At 31.0% G+C, this 21,417-nt stretch overlaps 1 protein-coding gene across 4 annotated transcripts in view; it reads left to right on the plus strand.

Annotated features, from left to right (window-relative positions):
• Positions 1 to 14,407, plus strand: part of LOC143082817 (protein Wnt-7b-like) — an 80,285-nt gene extending 65,878 nt beyond the window's left edge. For all 4 annotated transcript variants that reach the window (XM_076258682.1, XM_076258701.1, XM_076258691.1 and 1 more), the window contains exon 4: positions 13,081 to 14,407. In XM_076258682.1, the coding sequence (XP_076114797.1) occupies positions 13,081 to 13,563 (483 nt within the window). In that variant the 3' untranslated portion in view covers positions 13,564 to 14,407. The remainder of the gene's footprint in view (positions 1 to 13,080) is intronic.
• The last annotated feature ends 7,010 nt before the right edge of the window (positions 14,408 to 21,417 follow it).

A 21,417-nucleotide genomic window follows, 5' to 3' on the forward strand; every position in this document is an offset into this window, starting at 1 on the left:
TGTTTTCGGAGGAGTTAAGTTTTCTTGTTGGTCTGTAATGATTTCAGATAGTTTTCTATAATTCCTATCGTCTTCTTTATGTATTATTTTATATTTAACTTGTTCAGTTTCAAAATGAAATGTGTAACTATCGACCTTGTTGCTTTATTTAACTGAGTTCTTTTCTCGATTTGTCCGACTTTATATTGAAAATTTCATGGGTATTTGTAGATATGTCAAATAATCCTTCTATTTCTTCTGCCAAACATAAAAGTAGTTGATTCACTTTAAATTAAACACTTTATATAGTGCGAGATAACAGCAAAATGTCATTCATAAATAATTCTCATTTTCAGAGATAATATACATGGCAGAACTTATTAAAACATGGCACTATATAATTTTTATAAAGTTTTGGTGCAGATAATATCGACAGTTAAAGAATTATACAAAGCATACAAGATAGATAAAATAAGTATCAAATAACTATAGATGTTAGGAATTAAAATTAAATAACACGTAAAGTATTTGTTGCACACTAGTTTTTGACGGAACGACACCAATTTACGATAATTTTGAATTGTTTAAAAAATATCTTCCTAGGTGTCAGAATTATTCAATGGCAAAAAAAGAGAATAAATTGTACTATCGCATGACAATATGACCTGTTTATAACAGATGACTTTATGCGAGTTGAAAAGAACGTTCTATTATAAGTATTTTTGTCTTGAACCGACCTCATCTAAGTTCAGATTAGTAATATCTCTACCTTGTACATTAATATTGTTGCATACTACATATTATTTTATTTCAATTCCTGTCAGAATTGATGTATAAGTGAATTATCAGTTTTATTAATGTACTGTCATAAAAGTTTAAGTTGCATAATGATTTGATTAAGATATCGTATTGTAAGAATTTTAATTCTTGGTGTTCTTTTACAATTTCTGCCTGTAGTGTTTACAAAGAGTAGTTGACTCTCTTCAACTAAATACCGCACACTTTGGAAACGCTATCCTTTCTTTGGAGAAAGAGAAAACATAATGGATGATATTTCTTATCAATGTTATTTAAAGGTCATTTCACCCAAAATGTGTAACAATGACAGATTCTAATACGATTTTAAATTGAATTTAAAGATATTTCATTTTATAAAATCAAAGTCGTTTATAGCAGCTTTAAAAACAACTATACACACAAACAGTGTTGGTTTGTAATTTAAAAAAAAAAACATACACTGTCTAAAAGGTAAAATGACCCCTTTGTATTCTTACGCTAGTTTGCTTATACATCACCCATATTCAGACTGTAATAATCTTTTAGAAACACACCGTAATACCGTAACATCAAGCATGTTTTCCTTATGTTAAGCTGAGTGCAATGCAAAATTGTAGATGGGCGTCTTGAGTACATGACTTTATTTTGAAATGCTGTTAGCTTTTCACATTGACAGTACACGTCCTGGACGCAATTTTGTGCAATGACTTTTTTAACAGACTGACTGTTGCTTTGATAAGCGAATACAATGTAATTTGTTGTGGTTTTTTTTTTTTTTTTTTTTTTTTTTTTTTATATAATGGTACTTACTTTTCAAAACTGAGTATTGGAAATACTTTCAAATATACCCTGTCAAATCTTTTGAAAACTCATAAATGTCTACTAAAATCTTTTTTTTTTTTTTTTTTTTAAGACATAAACGTTTTATTTCTAAATATTTCCTGTGTACAATTACCTTAGTCGTCCAGGATCAGGCTAAGGGTCCCTGTTTACAAAAAGAAACCATCTATCCAGGGGAAATAGAAGGCAATAAAAAAAGTTATCCACTTTTAACCTTGGAATACATTTAGTGTAAAAAATATAATATCCATATAATGTAAGAAGCATCTAACATTTCTACACTTTAATTTCAAAATAGTAAGTAAATAATTATAAGATACCCACATAAAAGATGTGCATTTACTACAATAACCATGATAGGCTAATACTTTGTTTGATCATTTGTTTTTGATACAATCATTATTCTAATACTATAAACCGTAAAAAATGTACTTTGACTCAAGCTGTATTATACTATATAAAATGTCTAAATTTTCATTATTACAGACTCCAATTTTGTCTTATCAATGATATCAACGCCTTTCAAAAGAAGAACAAATTTTAGATTATATTTCAAGTTTTGTTTCCAGATTTTATAAATATCTTGTGGTGTTTTAGGCGTTTTATTAAATTTTATTGAATTCCTAATTTTCCATAGTGTCCATTTAAAATATATGATTATTATGTTTAAAAAATTATCATATTTTAGTTCTCCTGTGTTTTTACCCAATAGAACCTCCTTTTCACCAAAAGATTTATTTATTCCTATTTTTGACTTAATAAGTATTTCTTGGAGGTTTTTTAAAATTAACTGTGATGTACTACAACTGAAAAATAAGTGTTGCAGGGTTTCTATATTATTGTCATTTTGACAAATGTGGCATTTTCCATTTGATATCTTCATTTTTTTTAATCTTTCTTCAGTATATAAAATATTGTGCAAGGATTTCCATTGGAATTCTTTTACTTTATTTTCAATTTTCAAAAATTTTAGTCCCGACCACATATTTTCCCAAGGTATATTTGTTCCAAATATTTCCTCCCACTTAATTTGACATTTTGGAGATACATCTTTATTTAAAACCGTACGAATATAATTGAGTTTTAACTTTGATGGTTTGATTTTTTGGTTGTTTAATTTAATGATCTCAAGGTCATTTGAAATCCTTAATTTACTTTCATGTTGCAAATTCTGGTTTCCGCAAGATTTCAAAATTTGCACGAAATCTTTAGGAATTGCCTGTTTAATTTTTGAAAATTCGGAAATACAATTTCTTCGATCAATCAACTTCTTATAAATTTCATTGCAGCTGATGAAATCTGTAGTTTCTAAATTCCAAATGTCCTGGATAGTTGTGAAACCGCTTTTTAAAAAAGAAGAGTAGAACAATGGTTTATTTTTGAAACGAATAGAAAAGTTTCCAAATAACCTCGTATTTAAAATAGCACTTTTATATAGAGGTATTTCAACATTTTGAATAAATCCTGACCACGTATTTATAATTTTCTGATAAACTTGTGGTAGTTGGTTCATATCTAAACCGTTCAAACTTGAACATTTACATACAAAAAAAGTGTCATTATATTTTTCGTCAAATTTCCGAAGCCAATACTTACCGATCGCATTCCAGCTTTCTAAAGGCTCATGAATTAAACGATATACTAGTTTTGTTTGTTTGCTTTTTATAAACGTATCTATACTTACCATTCCCATCCCCCCTTTTATTTCTTCCAAACAACAGACATTTCTATCTACCTGGTTCACTTTACCGTCCCATATAAAGTTCCAAATTATATTATTTAGCTCTTTAGTATATTTATCCGGAATTCCTCGTATTTCGATCTCGTATGAACAAAGAGAAAGTATCATATTTTTTACTATAAGTGTTTTACCTTTAAATGTAAGCTTCCTACTTTTCCATACATGTACACAGTTTTTAACCTTTTCTATTATTTTTCTCCAAATATCATTGTCATCTATTTCATAACCATGGCACACCCCTAAAGTTTTAACATTGCCTGTGATCCATTTGATTTTATCAAATTTAAATCGTTTTCTTTTAGAAGCCCCTAATAGTAAGCCTTTTGTTTTGTCATAGTTTATTTTAGAACCCGAAGCTTTTTCGTATAAGGACAAAACTTTAAAAGTATTTTCTACAGATTTTTCATTTTTATTAAATACCTGGGTGTCATCTGCAAACATACATAATTTGGTTTCTATAAAGTTCCCTCCCCCTCCTGGTAATTTTAATCCTTCTATTTTAATGTCACCCCTTATCGCACATGCCATGGGTTCAGCTTGTATGATATACAACAGAGGCGCTATTGGACACCCTTGCCTAGCGGAGCGAGTAATAGAAAAGTATCTTGATACAAATCCATTAGTTTTGATACACGTAGTAGCATTATATAATAGCATCTTTATCCATGCTCTAAATTTCCCGCCAAATTCAAATTTCTCCAATACAAAATCTATCCATTCCCATTCAACCCTATCAAAAGCTTTTTGTTGATCCAAAAATAATATAATTCCTTCTTCATCTTCGTTGTCAATATATTCTATAATGTCCTGAATCATTCGGTTAGCCTCGCTTATATTTCTACCTTTAACAAACCCCTTCTGATCGGTATGAATAATTTTGGGCAATACTATTTTAAGTCTTTCAGATAGAATCTTTGCAATAATTTTATAATCACAATTTAGTAAAGTTAGTGGTCTCCAATTTTTTATATTTTCCCTTTCCCCTCCTTTATGTAATAAGGTTAAGACCCCCTTATGTTGAGAGTTACTCAATATAGTATCATTAAAGATTTCTTGTAGTAAACTAAAGAAGTCGTCTTTTATTATATCCCAGTATAAAACATAAAATTCTGATATTATACCATCTTCGCCAGGTGATTTGTTTTGTTTAAGTAATTTTAGTACCTTTTCTACTTCAGAGATATTTATATCTCTATCTAACATCTCTTGATCTTCCTTACTTACCTTGTCTATGATAAATTGACAAAGTTGTTCGCCCGCTGTTTTGTCCCACCCTTCCGTGGCAAAAAGTTTAGTATAAAATTTTACTTGTTCATTTAAGATTGAATCAATGTCACATTTATACTCACCGTTTTCTGTTTTTACACGTTGCCATAGTTTGTTCTGTCCATTTTTCTTTTCTAAATTAAAAAAATATTTTGTCGACTTTTCCCCGTCTTCGGCCCATTTAGTTCTTGATCTAATTTTTGCGGAGACTGTTTTTTTAGTATAGTATTCCTTAATTTTATTTTCTAATTCTGAAATTTTGTCACATGATTTATTTGATTCGTTTAATTGAAGTTTCAATTTTTCAAGCTGTTTTTCTAACGCAATGACATTATTTTGTTTTGATAAACGGTTTAGTTTTTGACTAATTTCCATGGTCAAAAATTTAATTTTTGATTTTGTAACATCCCACCACTCTTTAATGCTATTGAATCGATTCTTGTTTTTAACCCAATTTTCCCAAAACGTTTTAAATGCATTTGAAAATTCATCAGTCTTAATTGTATTTAGATTCATGATCCACATTCCCGGTCCTCTTTCAATGTCATCTAATTTTATTTTTGAAGTGACTATGTCATGATCACTAAAAGGAAATGTGATTATACGTGTGTTTGAAACTTTACAGCTAAGGGATTTCGTACAAAAAATATAATCTATTCGTGATTTTGAATTGCCTCTTTGAAAACTATACCGTCTATTTGTTGGAAATTTAGATCGCCATATATCATATAAATCAAAATTCAATAGAATATTTTTCAACTCGTTTAAGCCTGTATCATCATTTTGGTGTGAAGGGGACCTATCTAACTTTCTATCTAACGCACAGTTAAAATCTCCTAAAAAGATATTATAATGATCTGCGCCATCATCTGAGTACAAGTCATTTTTAAAGTTTTTCAAGTTTTCAAAAAAATGTTTCCTTTCAGAACCCTTATTTGGGGTGTACAAATTAAAAATATGGTAAACCGCAGTGTTAGTTTTAAATTCCCCAATTTGCATTCTACCTTTATCATCTATCATTGGGACATCAAAGCTATGCGTAAAATCTTTTTTTAATAAAATTCCCACACCTCTCGATTCGTTTGTACCACAATTCCAAAAACTTTCACCACCCCCAAATTCTTTCCATTCTTTGCTCCAAAGCCAAGTTTGGTCCTGTGTACAATGTGTTTCTTGTAAACAGACAAGATCTATGTTTTGTAAAACAATCCAATTAAAAACTAATGTACGCTTTTTAACATTTCTTAAGCCATTTACGTTTATTGATGCTATTTTTATACTCATTGTAGAAGTTTGAAAAGGTAATTTTGTTTACTTCTGATGTAACGTTTAATGACACGTGATGATCTTTAACTTTGTTTCTAAACAATAGACTTTTGACTTCATGAAAAGTATTTACCTTTACGTAAACTTGAACACATACATGTACACTATATACACTACATATCACATATAATGCGTTTGCATTACCGTATTTGGTTAAACAAAACAACCTATCATAAATCATAAACAATTTGACTTTATACTGCTCACCTTTCCTGAAACAGTTATTTTTATACATATAATATATGAAATAAAAACTACAGTCTACAATCAATAGAAACAATATACAAATATGATGTTTGAAAGTAGTGGATATATTTACAAATTTAAAAAACTCAGGCATGCATTTTTTTTTCAATTTTAGGTTTTTGATTTCTTATTAACATATACAGTTTGATTTGACATATTTTGAGTTAAGCTTTTTTCGGTTCAGTATTGGAACGTTTGCTCATTCTATCCGCGGAGGTAGGTGTGGTTGTTCCGTCACTTCTCTTTCGTTTTGGGTCCATTGGTGTGTGTATTTCCTGTACGCACGGTTTCGGAGAATGAAAGAAATCGTCAAGTTTTCTGTTTATATTTTGTGCACCTTCAGTGCTTATATGCACACCGCTGTTGTCGGCTTTGTCAAACAAAGATCTGATGATTGTTCCATTTTTAAAGAATAGTTTTTCTAAATCAACATAATCTACATTGTCTTCGCGAGCGCACAATTTTCTGATAAACTTGTTAACGCTTGTTGCCGATTGGTTTAGTCTGTTTATTTGCGCACTGTTACCTTTACGCGGTATGATGCTACAAAGACCAACATGGGACTCTGGATAGGCAGATTTCACTTGAGCCACTGCTTTTGTCACAAGTAAATTTATTTGGTCACTGTCATCCTTATGTTTACTTACATCATTTGTACCGAGACAAATAGCAACCTTGTCAACTTTGAAACTATCAGTTTTCTGAACAGCGATGTCTAAAATTTGTGTGAAATTTTCAAAATTTGCACCTGATTTTGAAGCATTCAATAAATTTTCATTAGTTTCGCCGAGTCTTGTACAATTGGACGCGCCAATAAGGACATTTAGAGTATCTGTAGTGTCATTTTCCCCACTTTCTGAAAAGGTGTCGTTATCACAAACTGAATGTGTATCTGAGTGTGCATCTAATTTAGTGTCTTGTCTACCTTCAATATTTTCCGGACCATGCTTACTATAACCTTGGTTTTCTTGGTCTTGCTTAAAACTTTCACAGTCTCGTCTAGGATGCCCATTTATGTTGCAGTATGAGCAATACGGTTCATTTGGACAAGCATTAGCTAAATGACCAATAGCAGCACAGTTATAGCACCTTCGCTCATTCATAATTTTTGGACGATCTTTACATTGATATGAGGAATGACCGATCAACTTACAATGAAAGCATGGTGTACGGTTATTGTCAGCAAATAGGCGAACTTCAAAGCGGCCTAGGCTAGTTCTAAGAGGAAGAACAGGCTCACAGTTCAATATATCGATATACCGTGCCCCATTTTCTATTTCGGTCCCTTTTATATAACCTCTTTTAACAGAGCCGGGAACAATTTGACCAAATCGAATCATTTGAGCAACAATATAACGATCGTCAAGCTCGTACGGAGCATCTTTTATGGTAACATGAGTTATTGACTTTTCTACATCAAAAAAGTTAATTGACCTGTTCCTTAATGTTATACCATTTACTACCAACGTATCTTTTGACTCTACGTCTTTAAGAGACACAATACATTCTTTTTCTGTAATTTGTATAGATCCAACATTGTTTATATGAATTTGTTTACTTATTTCTGTTAGAATTTCATCGTGTTTTATCCCTTTGAAACCTTTGGTGTAAAAATGTATGGATAATTGTCTGCTTACCCTCGACATTTTTCAGTGAGTTGAAATCAGGATGTCACAACAGGACACATAAACAAAGTCAAATTATGCATATACTGTGCAAAATGTCATTATCTTTGTTTCCTAAATCCTTTTGAAGAACAAATATATGAAAATCTTGAAAAAAATTGGCACCAGAAATATCCAATATAAGGAGTTTAAATTAATTTTCCGCTGCACAAAAACTCACACGTCCATTTACAAAGGGACATCACTCTAGTCTACTAAAATCTTGTTTAAATGACAGTTTAAATGACAGTACGTTAATTTTATTAGGCCTAAAACTATCTTATGTGACCTAAAACGGAATACTCTGTCTGATTTAGATTTGAATCTATTTTCAGACATTTTATCTTGATAAATTAAATCTTGTTAAAATGATGTGTTTTTAGCTATTAAAAAATGTCCATTAGTATTTCGTCTGATTTATTAAATAGTAAATATCATTGCTGAGAAAATTGGAACGTATATTTGAATTGACTTCACACTATGTTTTTGCACAATTTGTGATTTACATCTTCGAATAGACTAATTATATGGAAATGACGACGCAATTCCATTAAAAGGATGCAACAATCAAAGGCAAGAAAACGATTAATATTACACTCAATAAACTATCAGTTCAAGTAGAATTACATTTGAAGTTTGTTTATAGATTTTCTACTTTTTCTTCTAATGTAATAAGATATGAGATAGATAGGTTAAAGCGTTTTACTTTACGCTTTCTGGTGGTTTAAGCGCATATCGACATTCATGTTATTTTTATCTGAGTCCACAATATGTTTGAATTGGTTCAAAAAGCTGTATTCTTAATATAATTCTTTACGTTTTGAGGGCTTTTATTACTGTTTTGTTTGATCAATTTGGCGCATGTATGTTTTCCTTTCATTTTTAAGACCAAACACGTTTCTCTATTTAAGAATTTGACAGGAAACAAGAAACTCTTTTGATTCAAAATCATAAACAATAAAAGTCTTCCATTTCATTATGTATACAACTGCTTTATTCTCATTTAATGAACGAAAATATAATTAGTAACGTGAAATTTAATTAAAACTACGATGCTTTCAATTTAGTACGCGAGACGCGCGTTTATCTATATAAAACTCGTAGGCGCTCAAATCAAACAGGTGTAAAACATTGCAGATGCCATTTTTGTTTGAGGTAATAAACAGTCAATTTACCCAAAATGGCCGCATCTATGTCATGATTTAAATGTTGACTCTATATTCTGCCTCAATTAGCAGTTTTATATATTCAATAGCTGTAAATGGTCATCAAAAGATTCCATGCTTATACAATATCGTCTCACCCGATCTGGATCCCTCAGTAATTCATTTGATTCCTTCAGGTTTTGTTTGTTACCTTAATCTGCCTATTAATCGATTTGAAACGACATTTTAACAACGGTATACTACTGTTGACTATATTTAAAGAATTTTGAAATTCCCCAAAAAAAAACAAATGATTGTCAAAAATGTATTCTAGTACATAATGCCTTCTAATTTCAAAACGTAGCTGCAGACTTATTGTTAATAACAGAAAATATTTAAACCGTATTAATCCTCGTTTGCATTGTGGGGATTATTGTTGGAATGCAATTTGTCATATATACTTGAGGGTTGATACATTTTTAAGTATGTGGTATACCTTTATGTGAAATCCCTTGCGTTGGGAGTAAACTTCATTTACATAGTAATTTTTTATTGCTTTTAATAAACTGTTACGAAGCTCATACAAATCACCTACGTCATTCATTTCTCTTTAACGTTTTATATGTATTTAAAACTAATGAACTGCAGATATCAATATGCAAAGAACTTGCATGTCGTGGATAGATATGTGTTCAACCCTTGTCAAGTTTGACACTTGCTGCTAATAACTGTCAGAAGTTAAAACTTGAGAGCTCAAAGTGAACCTTCCCTTCACGCGTTGTGTCTATCTTATAAGTCAGATGAGATATATCTGGCAATTGTCAATCAATATGTTGTAAAATCAATCTACGTATGTCTGATTTATGTAACATGCGACATAAAGAACAAAAAGTGTGTGTATATTTAATGATAATAATTTGAACAATAGAAACATAGAAGATACGAATAGAAAGTTGAAACTTTTATTTCAATATTTTTCAGATAACGCAAATAAAAAAAACTGTGTTAACAATATTAAATTAATTTTTGGACGAAAATTTAAACTGTTTTATATTGAAATCGTACACTTGGAGAACCTTATGATACCTATAAAAACAATTTCAGATCTTTTGTTAATCTGTGACACGTGATCTTTGACCTTACAAATCAGTGTTTAATTAGCACATATTTAATTCCTTGTTGTTTTAGTAATTAAACAAAGCGTTAACTCGTGATTGTTTCTTAGCTTTCAAAAAAGTTTTAAATCTTTTTATCTTGACGGCGTAAACCAGTATAGAGATAGTTTCAATAAGAGTGTCCATCAAGGTTCTTAAAAGTCTTATGATTTTAAGTATATTTACCTAGGTGTAAAAATCCTCTTCAGATTTTATATCTCTAAGTAGAACTAAGAAACTTTTTGATGTCTAGCAAAACACATTATTTTTAATTATCTTTTTTGAAAACAATGTCATTTTATTTTTATCTTTCCCAAGCAAGTCCTATTGCAATAGATATAATTATTGAGGAGACCTAAATACTGACAAAATTGTCATTGAATTCTTTAATCAAATTTATGACACCTGTCCTTTGACAAGATACAATTATACTTTTGAAAATAATCACTGAAAATCTACTAAACATAAATAAGCATACGTAATATCTTGTCCAACCAAGTAATGATACTATCTTCTAAAACAATTATCTTCATTTTATAACTGATTTAAACTTGCTTTACAAATATAAACCACAATGATTCAAATGTTCTGACCTTAGAATAGTGGGTGTAGTTTGTTTATTTGAAATATTCCAATACTAGAGCAAACGACATAAAGACATACACATCCATTGGGTATGTTAATTGTATTACCTTTTAACATAATGAACAGACAATCAAGTTGAAATGTTATTGAATTGCATCAAAACAAGGTGTCTTGTATTGTCTTATTTATTTATAAAAGGATATGTGGGGTATGTGTCAATCAGATTGCAATCCAAAGACACCCATTACCAAGAGACGTCTACAGGTCAACATATATCAAGCTCCAAATCGCGTCGAGTATACAATTTGTCACTGAGTTATGCATCAAAGTGTTTTGGTTTTTTTTCCTCTTGACACATACCAATCTAAGTGATTATATTTTAGTTAGTTAATACTTTAGTCATATGAAACAAAATGGTACAAGAAATTAAAAAAAAATAGACACCGGACATGCGAATCTTCAAACTTTTATTAATACAATATTCGAAAGTTACACTGAAAATTTAACCCTCTGGCACCACCTTTGCCTGAAGGAATTTGAGGCAAACTAAAGAAATATTAAACTATTTGTATCAAAAAATATGTGTCAACGTGCTTAATATGAGGTTTATGAATATAAAACGTTTCCGGCTTCAAAAATACGTTCATAGACATATTGATAGTTACAAATATTTAATCCGAGTTATCAGAGATTTGTAAATTCTACATCCTTGTTTGTTATTGGTCCAAACTGAAGTTTACAATAATGACCTAAAGAAAGAAGGAAAGGAAGTATTTTGATACTTTATTGAAAAGCACTTTACGCCCATATGGGCCAATGGCTTAAAACATTATGCATAATATACAGTTTACGTATATAAAACAATGAAAATAAACAATGCAGACACTTTGAACTATAATCCTTGTCTTTCTTTAAATCAATAAGAGATTCAAATAATATCAAGGACTCCCTGCCTTCAGTCTTAGTGACTTTTTTAAAAAGGAGCCTAATTTGCAAGTGTCCTGTTTTGTTTCAGGATTGAGGATATGTTTTAATTTATCTATATCATTTAAATTATTATATTTAATTTCATTTAAAAATTATTTTCTCAATTGTTCATTTATTTTACCTTTAAAAAAGAAATGAAACTCATCATCTAGTACATCGCAATGTGTACATAGTCTTAAATCCCTGGGAATTTTCCTGTATCTACCAGTTTCTATTAATAAACAGTGGTCACGTATTCGAAATTTACAAACTAATTGTCTATATTCAAAGTTTTGAGAATGAGAAAGTAGGTATGGTTCATAGTTATAGCTTTTTTATTTTTTTTTTAAGTTGGAGTTTGCTATTCTCTTGTAAATTTAATATTTTATCATTATATAGATTTAATAGAAAGAAAAGTCGGATGATTTTGTTTGGCTTAGTTTCGTTTTTTGTTGAGACTTTAGAGCCATAAATATGCTTCTATTCAAGTATGAACAATGGCTTAATAAAATACATAACAATGATAGGTATACAGTTCCGTTTAGCATTATCTTTAAACGTTTAATAACCCTGAATGTTTAACTATCCTTGCATCATAAAGCATCTTCAAGTGAATATATACAAATTTTTAAATAGTAATGGACAAAATGAATAAGATGGTCCCTTTAATCACAGGGCTTGTATAGTTAACGACGACAGCATGCTATCCAATAGCAGGCTGTCTCGTTTGATGTTAAATGATATGAGGTTATCTCAACCAAGATATTTATCTCATCCGGATATCTCTATCAGGGTATTGTGTACTGGTTTATCATAAGTTCAAAGTTGAATTTATTTAATTTTTCGTTAAAATGGTATCTTATCAATTAAGTAATTAATTATGGTTATTTTAACATAATGAAAAACTATTTTCAAAAGATAAGTGGACCATTCAATACTAAGCAGACGTGGTTGCGTATGTTTACATCCCAATACTTAAGTAGACGTTGACGGGTGTCTTTGACATCCCAATACTGGCCCAAAATCGTTTGTTCCTCAATGTTTTGTCACATTTTGAAAAGGGACTGGCACTAATGACGCCATTTGTTGAGCCAAAATATCTCTCAATACGATTTTATTTCATGTTATCCTGATATCATTAATCTTTAATCAGTATTTTTGCACAGATCTTAGAACTTCTTTAATTATGTTTGTTTGTTTGTTGTTGTTTTTGTACAACTGTTAGATATGTATCCTATATATATTAGAATTGCTGGCTGGTTGTTTTCTATCAACTTATTTAAATATAGAATGATAACATATAGATAATAAGTTCGCGCATTCAGAATTTTTTATTTCTTAAATCAAAGTATCATGTATGTCGTTACCAAGATTAACTTTTATTATTTCAGGCAGTAAAAGAAAATATGGAAACAGGATGCAAGTGCCATGGTGTTTCTGGATCCTGTACAACGAAAACATGCTGGACAACACTACCAACGTTTAGAAAAATAGGAAACTATATAATGAAAAAATATGGAAGAGCTAAATTAGTGACTACACTAAAAGCAAAACGTAATAAAGTTCCATCACATCTAATAATAAAAAGATTAAAAAATAAACATACAAAGCCTAGGAGATCAGACGTTTGTTATTTAGAAAAATCTCCTAACTATTGTGATCATGATCCACTAAAAGGATCATTGGGAACAGTCGGGAGAACATGCAATCGGACTTCTACCGAAACTGACGGTTGTGACTTAATGTGTTGTGGGCGTGGTTACAATACACACCAATACACAAAAACATGGACGTGCAATTGTAAATTTCATTGGTGTTGTTATGTCAATTGTAATAAGTGCAGCGAACGAACGGAAGAATACACTTGCAAATAATCAACGTCGTTAAATGACTTCTAGCTGAGGTTTCGAAGTACGCCAAATATGGCATGATATTTTGACAATTCCCACGTGGCACTGAAAATATATGGTTACTTATGTTACGCATTTGCTTATAGAGATCTAGCATATCATTTTTGCATTGTGTCCCATTTTAAAAGTTTCTGATGACAAGAATGAGATGTTGCTGAAAATGATTAATCGACGGCGTACGTACTTCACGTACAACTGGATACAGAAAACGACATACCTGAGCGTATGAAACTGACATTCAGCCTTGTGACTTAAGTTTGTTGATAACAATTATGAACCATAATTATGATATTTGGTGTTAAAATGTGATATAATTCATATCACTGTTGTTATTGTCTGTGATACATGTATATATAAATATATATATTAGATTATTCCGCGTATGTGTTTCATCATATGCACATTTAAACGTATATTACGTTTTTTTTTTTCATTACTAAGAATTCATTACACATCATTTGTAGAGGTACATGTACATAACTGATGGTGCTTGAACCGTGAAACGCCAAAATGATTCAAGTAAAACTATTCGTATGACCACAAGACGGTCGTTTCATTTCATTGCATCTCAATTCTATTGTTCTTTATATTTCGAAAAAATAAGTTCTTAATAGTTTAGTTTAAAATTATATTAGTCTTTTTACAAGAAAAAAGATTGCACCTTGTTTTCTTTTATATGTAGTGGATGGACATATCCAATTCATTTGATATTTTCTTATCTTGCCAAACATTTCACACTACAAAAGCTATTTTTATCTACATATTGTACATACCATGTAAATTAAAATTAAATATTTATGTTTTCATATTTGTATTTTCTCAATGAAAATATAATAGTTTTAGCTTTATAAATATTTTGATATGAGCGTCACTGATGAGTCTTATGTAGACGAAACGCGCGTCTGGCGTACTAAATTATAATCCTGGTACCTTTGATAACTATTTACACCACTGGGTCGATGCCACTGCTGGTGGACGTTTCGTCCCCGAGGGTATCACCAGCCCAGTAGTCAACACTTCGGTGTTGACATGAATATCTATAATGTGGTCATTTTTATAAATTTCCCGTTCACAAAAGTTTGAATTTTTCGAAAAACTAAGGATTTTCTTATCCCAGGCATAGATTACCTTAGCCGTATTTGGCACAACTTTTTGGAATTTTGGATCCTCAATGCTCTTCAACTTTGTACTTGTTTGGCTTTATAAATATTTTGATATGAGCGTCACTGATGAGTCTTATGTAGACGAAACGCGCGTCTGGCGTACTAAATTATAATCCTGGTACCTTTGATAACTATTTACGGTGTTTGATTTGAATTCCGGGTTTTACCTTTATCAGAAGTGTTCAGTACCAGAATTGTGAAAGCAATATAACACTACATTGTTGTGTTGGGCTTTTATCTAATTAACATGTATACCCCACACATCTTATTTATATTAAAATTTGGAGCTTAAATTAATTCAAAGGTTAATTTTTTTCTGAGTAATATGCAAAAAATCTTTAAGATAATACATCTGAAGCGATTTTCCAAAGTAACATTAATGAAGAACATTCAAAGTCTAATATTACATGTATCTATGATGACTTTATTTTCGTGCCTGGGATGTATATGTATCGAAACATTTAAAGAGCAATATTTCCAATAAGGACCTAAATTTAATCAATCGTGTGTCTGAGAAATGAAACCGTTTATAGAATTTAGAGCTTATAAACTGGTTTATGAAACAATAAAGCCAATGTGCGAAACTCACAAGTCGTTAATGTCTTGACTATGACTCGACTAACCAGTAAAAAGAATTCTGCTAAGTGAAAGAACAGGTTTTTCTGTTGTTAGGAACGGTTTGCTATCCTCTGAGCAACACGATGGGTGCTACATGTGGAGCAGGATCTGCTTACCCTTCCAGAGCACATGAGATCACCCCCAGTTTTTGGTGGGCTTCATGTTGCTTAGTCTTTGGTGTTCTATGTTGTGTCTTGTGTACTATTATTAGTATCTCAATCTTTTTTTAGCCATGGCGTTGTCAGTTTATTTTCAATTTTTGTGTTTGAATGACCATCTGGTATTTTTCGCCCTTCTTTCATGGGCATTACCTTTTATTGATGTTCATCGAGGACGCTAAAAAATAAAAGTTGGAAAGGTAAACATGAGTTTATTTCGATAAAACATCACCTTTTGAGGTGTAGAACGAATAGTTTCAGCCTAGACATGAAGAAGTAGATATTTATGACAAAAATGCATGAATGTTACTTTGAAAATATGAAAGATATAATGATAACCAATAGGCAACAAATGAAATTTGAGAGATTCAGGACCATCATAGGATATTGTTTACTTATTATTTTGAACAATAAAATACCTACATGAAATTTAGATATTTTACCTGTTTCTCATACCTGAAGTAGCTGTCTGCTTGATAGTAAAAAAAACAACAAAAGTAACGAGTCCATTAGATAGTGATTTAGCTTCTAGTAATGCATGGTCTAATTTGGATCTAAAATGTACACATGAAGAGATATTTCAGGCTCTATATACTTATCCAAAAGAATACAAAAACTGTTCCGTAAGATTTGGGATGATTACTGCAGTATAAGTCATAAATTGGAACTAAAATGGCTTGCATACACATCGAAGAATTGGATTACCAATAGTTGTATCCATTTCTTTCGTCCAAAAATTCTTGTATTATAGTCCTTGACTAGTCACGTTATTACTGGTGACTTAAGCATTGGCAATAACACATATCAGCGTAATGTTTTATCAAAAACCCCGAAATATCGTGAGCTTAATCCATCAATTGTAAAAAAAACTATGAAAAATGATGGAGTCAGTCGAGAATTATGTAAGGCAATGGGTTAAACGTGAAAATGAAGACGTTGAGACTCTTTCCGAATGTACAAAAGCTGTGAGGTTGTAAATACAAATCAGAATTGAAAAGAACTGGGTGAATCTATAATTAACCCAGCTACATGAATCTTTAACGACCAAAAAACATCTTAACATCCCTGACAACTCTGTTCCCGCTGATAAATGCCCAAAAATTGTTTCCGTATCGTATTGAAACTACAATCCCTTCCCTTTCATAAATGTGACCTACCGAATTGGACTATTTACCAGAAATGTTATCTCAAAAGCAACACGACGGGTGCCGCATGTTGAGCAGGATCTGCTTACCCTTCAGGAGCACTTGAGATCACCCCTAGTTTTTGGTGGGGTTCGTGTTGTTTATTCTTTAGTTTTCTATGTTGTGTTATGTGTACTATTGTTTGTCTGTTTGTCTTTTTTCATTTTTAGCCATGGCGTTGTCAGTTTATTGTCGATTTATGAGTTTGACTCTCCCTCTTTTACATTAATTGCTTGATAGGTTAATTAGGAATTGACAATCATCTACATTTAGCCATAACGACACTTACCATGGAAAGAATCCAACATAATCATATGGCTGTTCTGTGTTTCCTTAAAAGCAATTAACATTGCTTGGTCTTTCAAAGAAAAATTCCAAAGAACTTTTCAAGTACAGCAAATATAAGACTCTTTCATCTTGTTATCGTTTTAACACATTTGACATGTCTTTTCTTCACGCAAGTATTCGTCATTCCGAACTAAAATACAAATTGAAAGAGTTGGTCGGCTTTTTCGTAAAAAAGGATGTCCAATGTAGATACAATTATCTTGTTTTGGAAAGGGATAAATCGTACTTTGCAAACAAATATCCCTCTGCTTCAAACCTGAGATTGACATTATCAAGATGGTTTATTTCTTGGTTGTCAACATATTTTTTACGTTTCGAGGACGTTTATTTGAACAATCAATCGACATTCCAAGGGGGAACCAACTGCGCCGCTCAATTATCGACTTGATTCTTTTCTTCCTATAAGGCTGACTTTAAACAGGAACTTTATAGGAAGAACCAAAATCAGTTAGCAGTATCCTTTAACTTCACTTTCCGCTATATATATGATGTCCCCTAACTAAATAATTCAAAGTTTGGTGACTATCTTGAACGCATCTATCCCATCGAAGTTGACATAAACGATTCAAAAATACGGTTAATATCATCATAGCATCACATTCAACAAGAAATTGACAATGATGATCGTTTGAAACAAGTTTATGAAAAAAGAGTAGCAACATTCCATATATATATATATATATATATATATATATCCCAGTTGATACCATTTTCAAAAGCTTGTATTTCATATCTTGATTTTTCATTGAAAGAGAGTTACTGTTTACACTGAAACTATTAAACCAAACAGTTCCAAGTAGTGAAGTTGAAAGCATCCCTTCGTAAATTTTACGAGTTGGTTGGCCGTTATGCTATATCTGTTTGATATATGACAACCAATTTGTTCCAAATAACGTAGACACAATCATCTCCCTTTTCTCCGAATGTTAATAAAAGGCAACAGCAGTATAACAGTGTTCATAAGTCATAAATCGATTAAGGAAAAAAAATAAATCCGGGTAACTAACAAAATCCGAAGGTAACCAAGGAACATTCATAACAGGGAAACGAACAGAGAAATAATATGATAGTCGACACAACCTGCGAACCGCAGAACAGCAATAAACATGTTCCATTAACGGAATAAGGCTTATCATCGGTTTTGTACATGAGTAACACGACGGGTGACACATTTGGAGCAGGATCTGCTAGTCCTTCCGGAGCACCTCATATCCGACAGTTTTTAGTTGTCAATGCTTGGTTTGTTCTGTGTACTTTAGTTTTTCTGTTGGTCTTTTTTGTTTTTTATCATGACGTTGTTAGTTTATTTTTAACTTATAAATTTGAATGTCCCTTAATATCTTATCTCTTCCTTTTATTCATAAAATCTATCATAGTTTTATTCCGTACTTTTATATTCTTACAATTATTTTTCTTGATAGACACTGTTGTAAGAATACTGAGCTGTGAACATTTTTAAAAGTACTGTGCTTTATTTGTGTTTCCTTGCCATTAGGTGGAGAATTATCAATGCATGTTTAAGACGATCAAAGAGTATCACAATCATTTGATGTTGAAGAGTGAAAAGATGAAGAATAAGATGAGAAACAATGAATTCAACATAAATTGAAAACACGAAAAGCAAATAAAAGCTCTACTAGATTTCAAAACGCCAAGACATGAATGGCATCTATGTCTTTGTTATACGTTATCTTTGTCAGTTACTTTCATATTTGATATAATCAGACATGCAATCTTTTACATCTCTGTATTCAAATAAAAATTAATTGCATTTCTTGCTAAAGTGTACAACAATATTTCGCAACATGACGTATAATGCTTGTGATTTAATTGCTACATGACTACGTAAGAATTACTGAAATCTCACTTTCTATTTTAACAACATATTAATAACTCACACATTTTTGTGTCGATGACTAATTTAAATCTTATTATAATACAGATTGTTGATTTGAAGATCTCCAAATATAAATTGTTTAAGATCTTTGGATTACAATGTCAGAAATTAAAAGAAATAAAAATCTTGTCGTCATTTCTTTTACAAAATTTTTTACATCTAATTACAAAGTTGACACATAATTAAACCAACTTCAAAGGTATCAAGAAAGAATTATTAGAACTTCTATCATGCAAATTACACAACAAACTGGTAATCAAAATATTTGTCAACAGACGAAAGGGCAAATGACACGTATATCTTAATTCTACCGCCTTTTTGTGTTGGTGATGTAATAGGTATATTAACCAAAAAGACAATTAAATCTGTAGCAATAATTGATTTTCATTTTACTTTGGAATCTTTTGATGTTCTACGTTAATTGGATGATTCAGCTACAATGTAAGGGTGGATTAAAGATACTTTTCGTGTCATTATTTGGTCAGGTATACAAATTCTTCAAGCAGGCGTAGTCAAAATCAGTGCAAGAGTGCGTTAAGACCCGGTGATTTGGTAAAAAATTGCAAACGGCGTAGCTTTGTGGCGTCATTACCATATACAGCTCTCTTTGACTTGTAGCAGAAACAGGCTTAATTTAAAGCTGCTGAATCTTGCAATATTCCAATCATTGCAAATGAGACAATTCTCCATCCAAGTCAAAATTACTAAAACCCATTATAGGTCAAATTACGGCATTCAACACGATCCTTTGGCTCACACCGAGCACACAGCTATACAAGGGCTTCAAAAATTATCAGTGTAAAACTATTCAAACAGGACAACCAAAGGTCTAGTCTATATTAAAAAAAGGTCGAATAACATAGAATGTATTTAACTCTATAACGGTAAAATAATTAAAATAAGAGCTGTTTTATTTGAGCCCTTGCTATTCTGTTTCGGTGTTAATTTGGTAGTTTCAAAACTTTATGTACATGTATGTTTATGTTTTCAATGATACCCAGAATTTATTTTTTCCTTTACATGTAAATTGTTAATTATGATACATAAGATCTGGCAAAATTATCGCTAGTAGTGCATTGTTCTTTAAGGCTAAGAATTATCTTGTATGAATTCATTTGTTTGTTGGATATTCATTCGTTAATTTAATTGATCTAAACCTCTTATATATATATAACCAAAAACAAAACACTTTACCAATTAAGTTTGTCTGAACTGCTTTCCTTTCATTGTCTTTTTATTATGGTCATCAACATTTCTTAAATTTTGTTGTCTTGAAAACAAAAAGTAATAAAAGAGAGAATAAAAAACAACTCAATCCAATGATATCCAGGACATTTTGTTTGCATTTGAATGACTTTGTAAACGTTTGTCAATGTTTGTTAGTGTTTGCTCAAAGAAGTAGTACAGTGTTTCCATAAAGAAAGAATAGTTTTAAAGAATTGCGTGTTAAAAGTAATAAAACCGTATCAACTTGCGTAAAGATGATTATGGGCCTTCTAGAGAGATATTCGATCGAGGTATAAACAGCATTATTTCAACACTTTGAAATGTTCAATCTTATAACGGGTGTAATTTGGTATACATAAAGACTTCAGGGTATTGTATTTGAACAATGATGTAGTCTAAAGATTAATTTATAATAAATGCGTTAAAAATATTTCTTTTCTTGATCAGAATGCATCAGTGTATTCAGTTTCATTTTAATTAATAATACTTGACTGGGTCAACTAAATAGTCATAGACAGATAATATACATGACTTTTGCTTCTAAATTTATAGCCCTTTAAAAAGTTCGAAAATTGAATGATCTAAAATAGAAATGGCACGATTCAGAATATGGCCCACACAACAACTTGTGACTGAAACCGATTATGCATATGACAGATTACAATTTCTCATGCGGTTTTTTTTTTTTTTTTTCTTTGAATTGTTGAAAATACTTGAATGCAGTATTGCCAGTGCAAACAATTTATTTTTGTACAGTTTACAAATGAAAGGTTATGGTATATATTTATTTGAGTTTGTCAGGAGAATAGATAACAATTTATTTTGTCACAATGCATGAAAATTTTTTATGACTGCAAAATAGAAAATTTGCAATAAATCATTTGCTCATTTCATATTGTCCCCACCCTAACCATTATTTCAGAAACTGCAAATCAATTAAAAGCATTTTACAAGAACAAAAATCGAAAAGAATGCAACACGATCTATGAGTAAGATGACCTTTGTGACCGATTCATAACAAAATTTGCATTGCTTTATAAAATCAATTGTCTCTTGCTTCACAAGTATGTTCTTTATTGTAAAATGTTTTGAAATAACGTCTCGAAAGTCTTAGACAACCATCAATCAATCCATCAAATGTTTTGTCCTTTTATAATCTTACTCTCGTGTAATATTTAATATTTTACCAAGTTAGGAATATGACAGTTGTTGTCCATGGTTTG

This window comes from Mytilus galloprovincialis, chromosome 1 (assembly GCF_965363235.1).
Source record: "Mytilus galloprovincialis chromosome 1, xbMytGall1.hap1.1, whole genome shotgun sequence".
NCBI classification, from domain to species: Eukaryota; Metazoa; Mollusca; class Bivalvia; order Mytilida; family Mytilidae; genus Mytilus; species Mytilus galloprovincialis.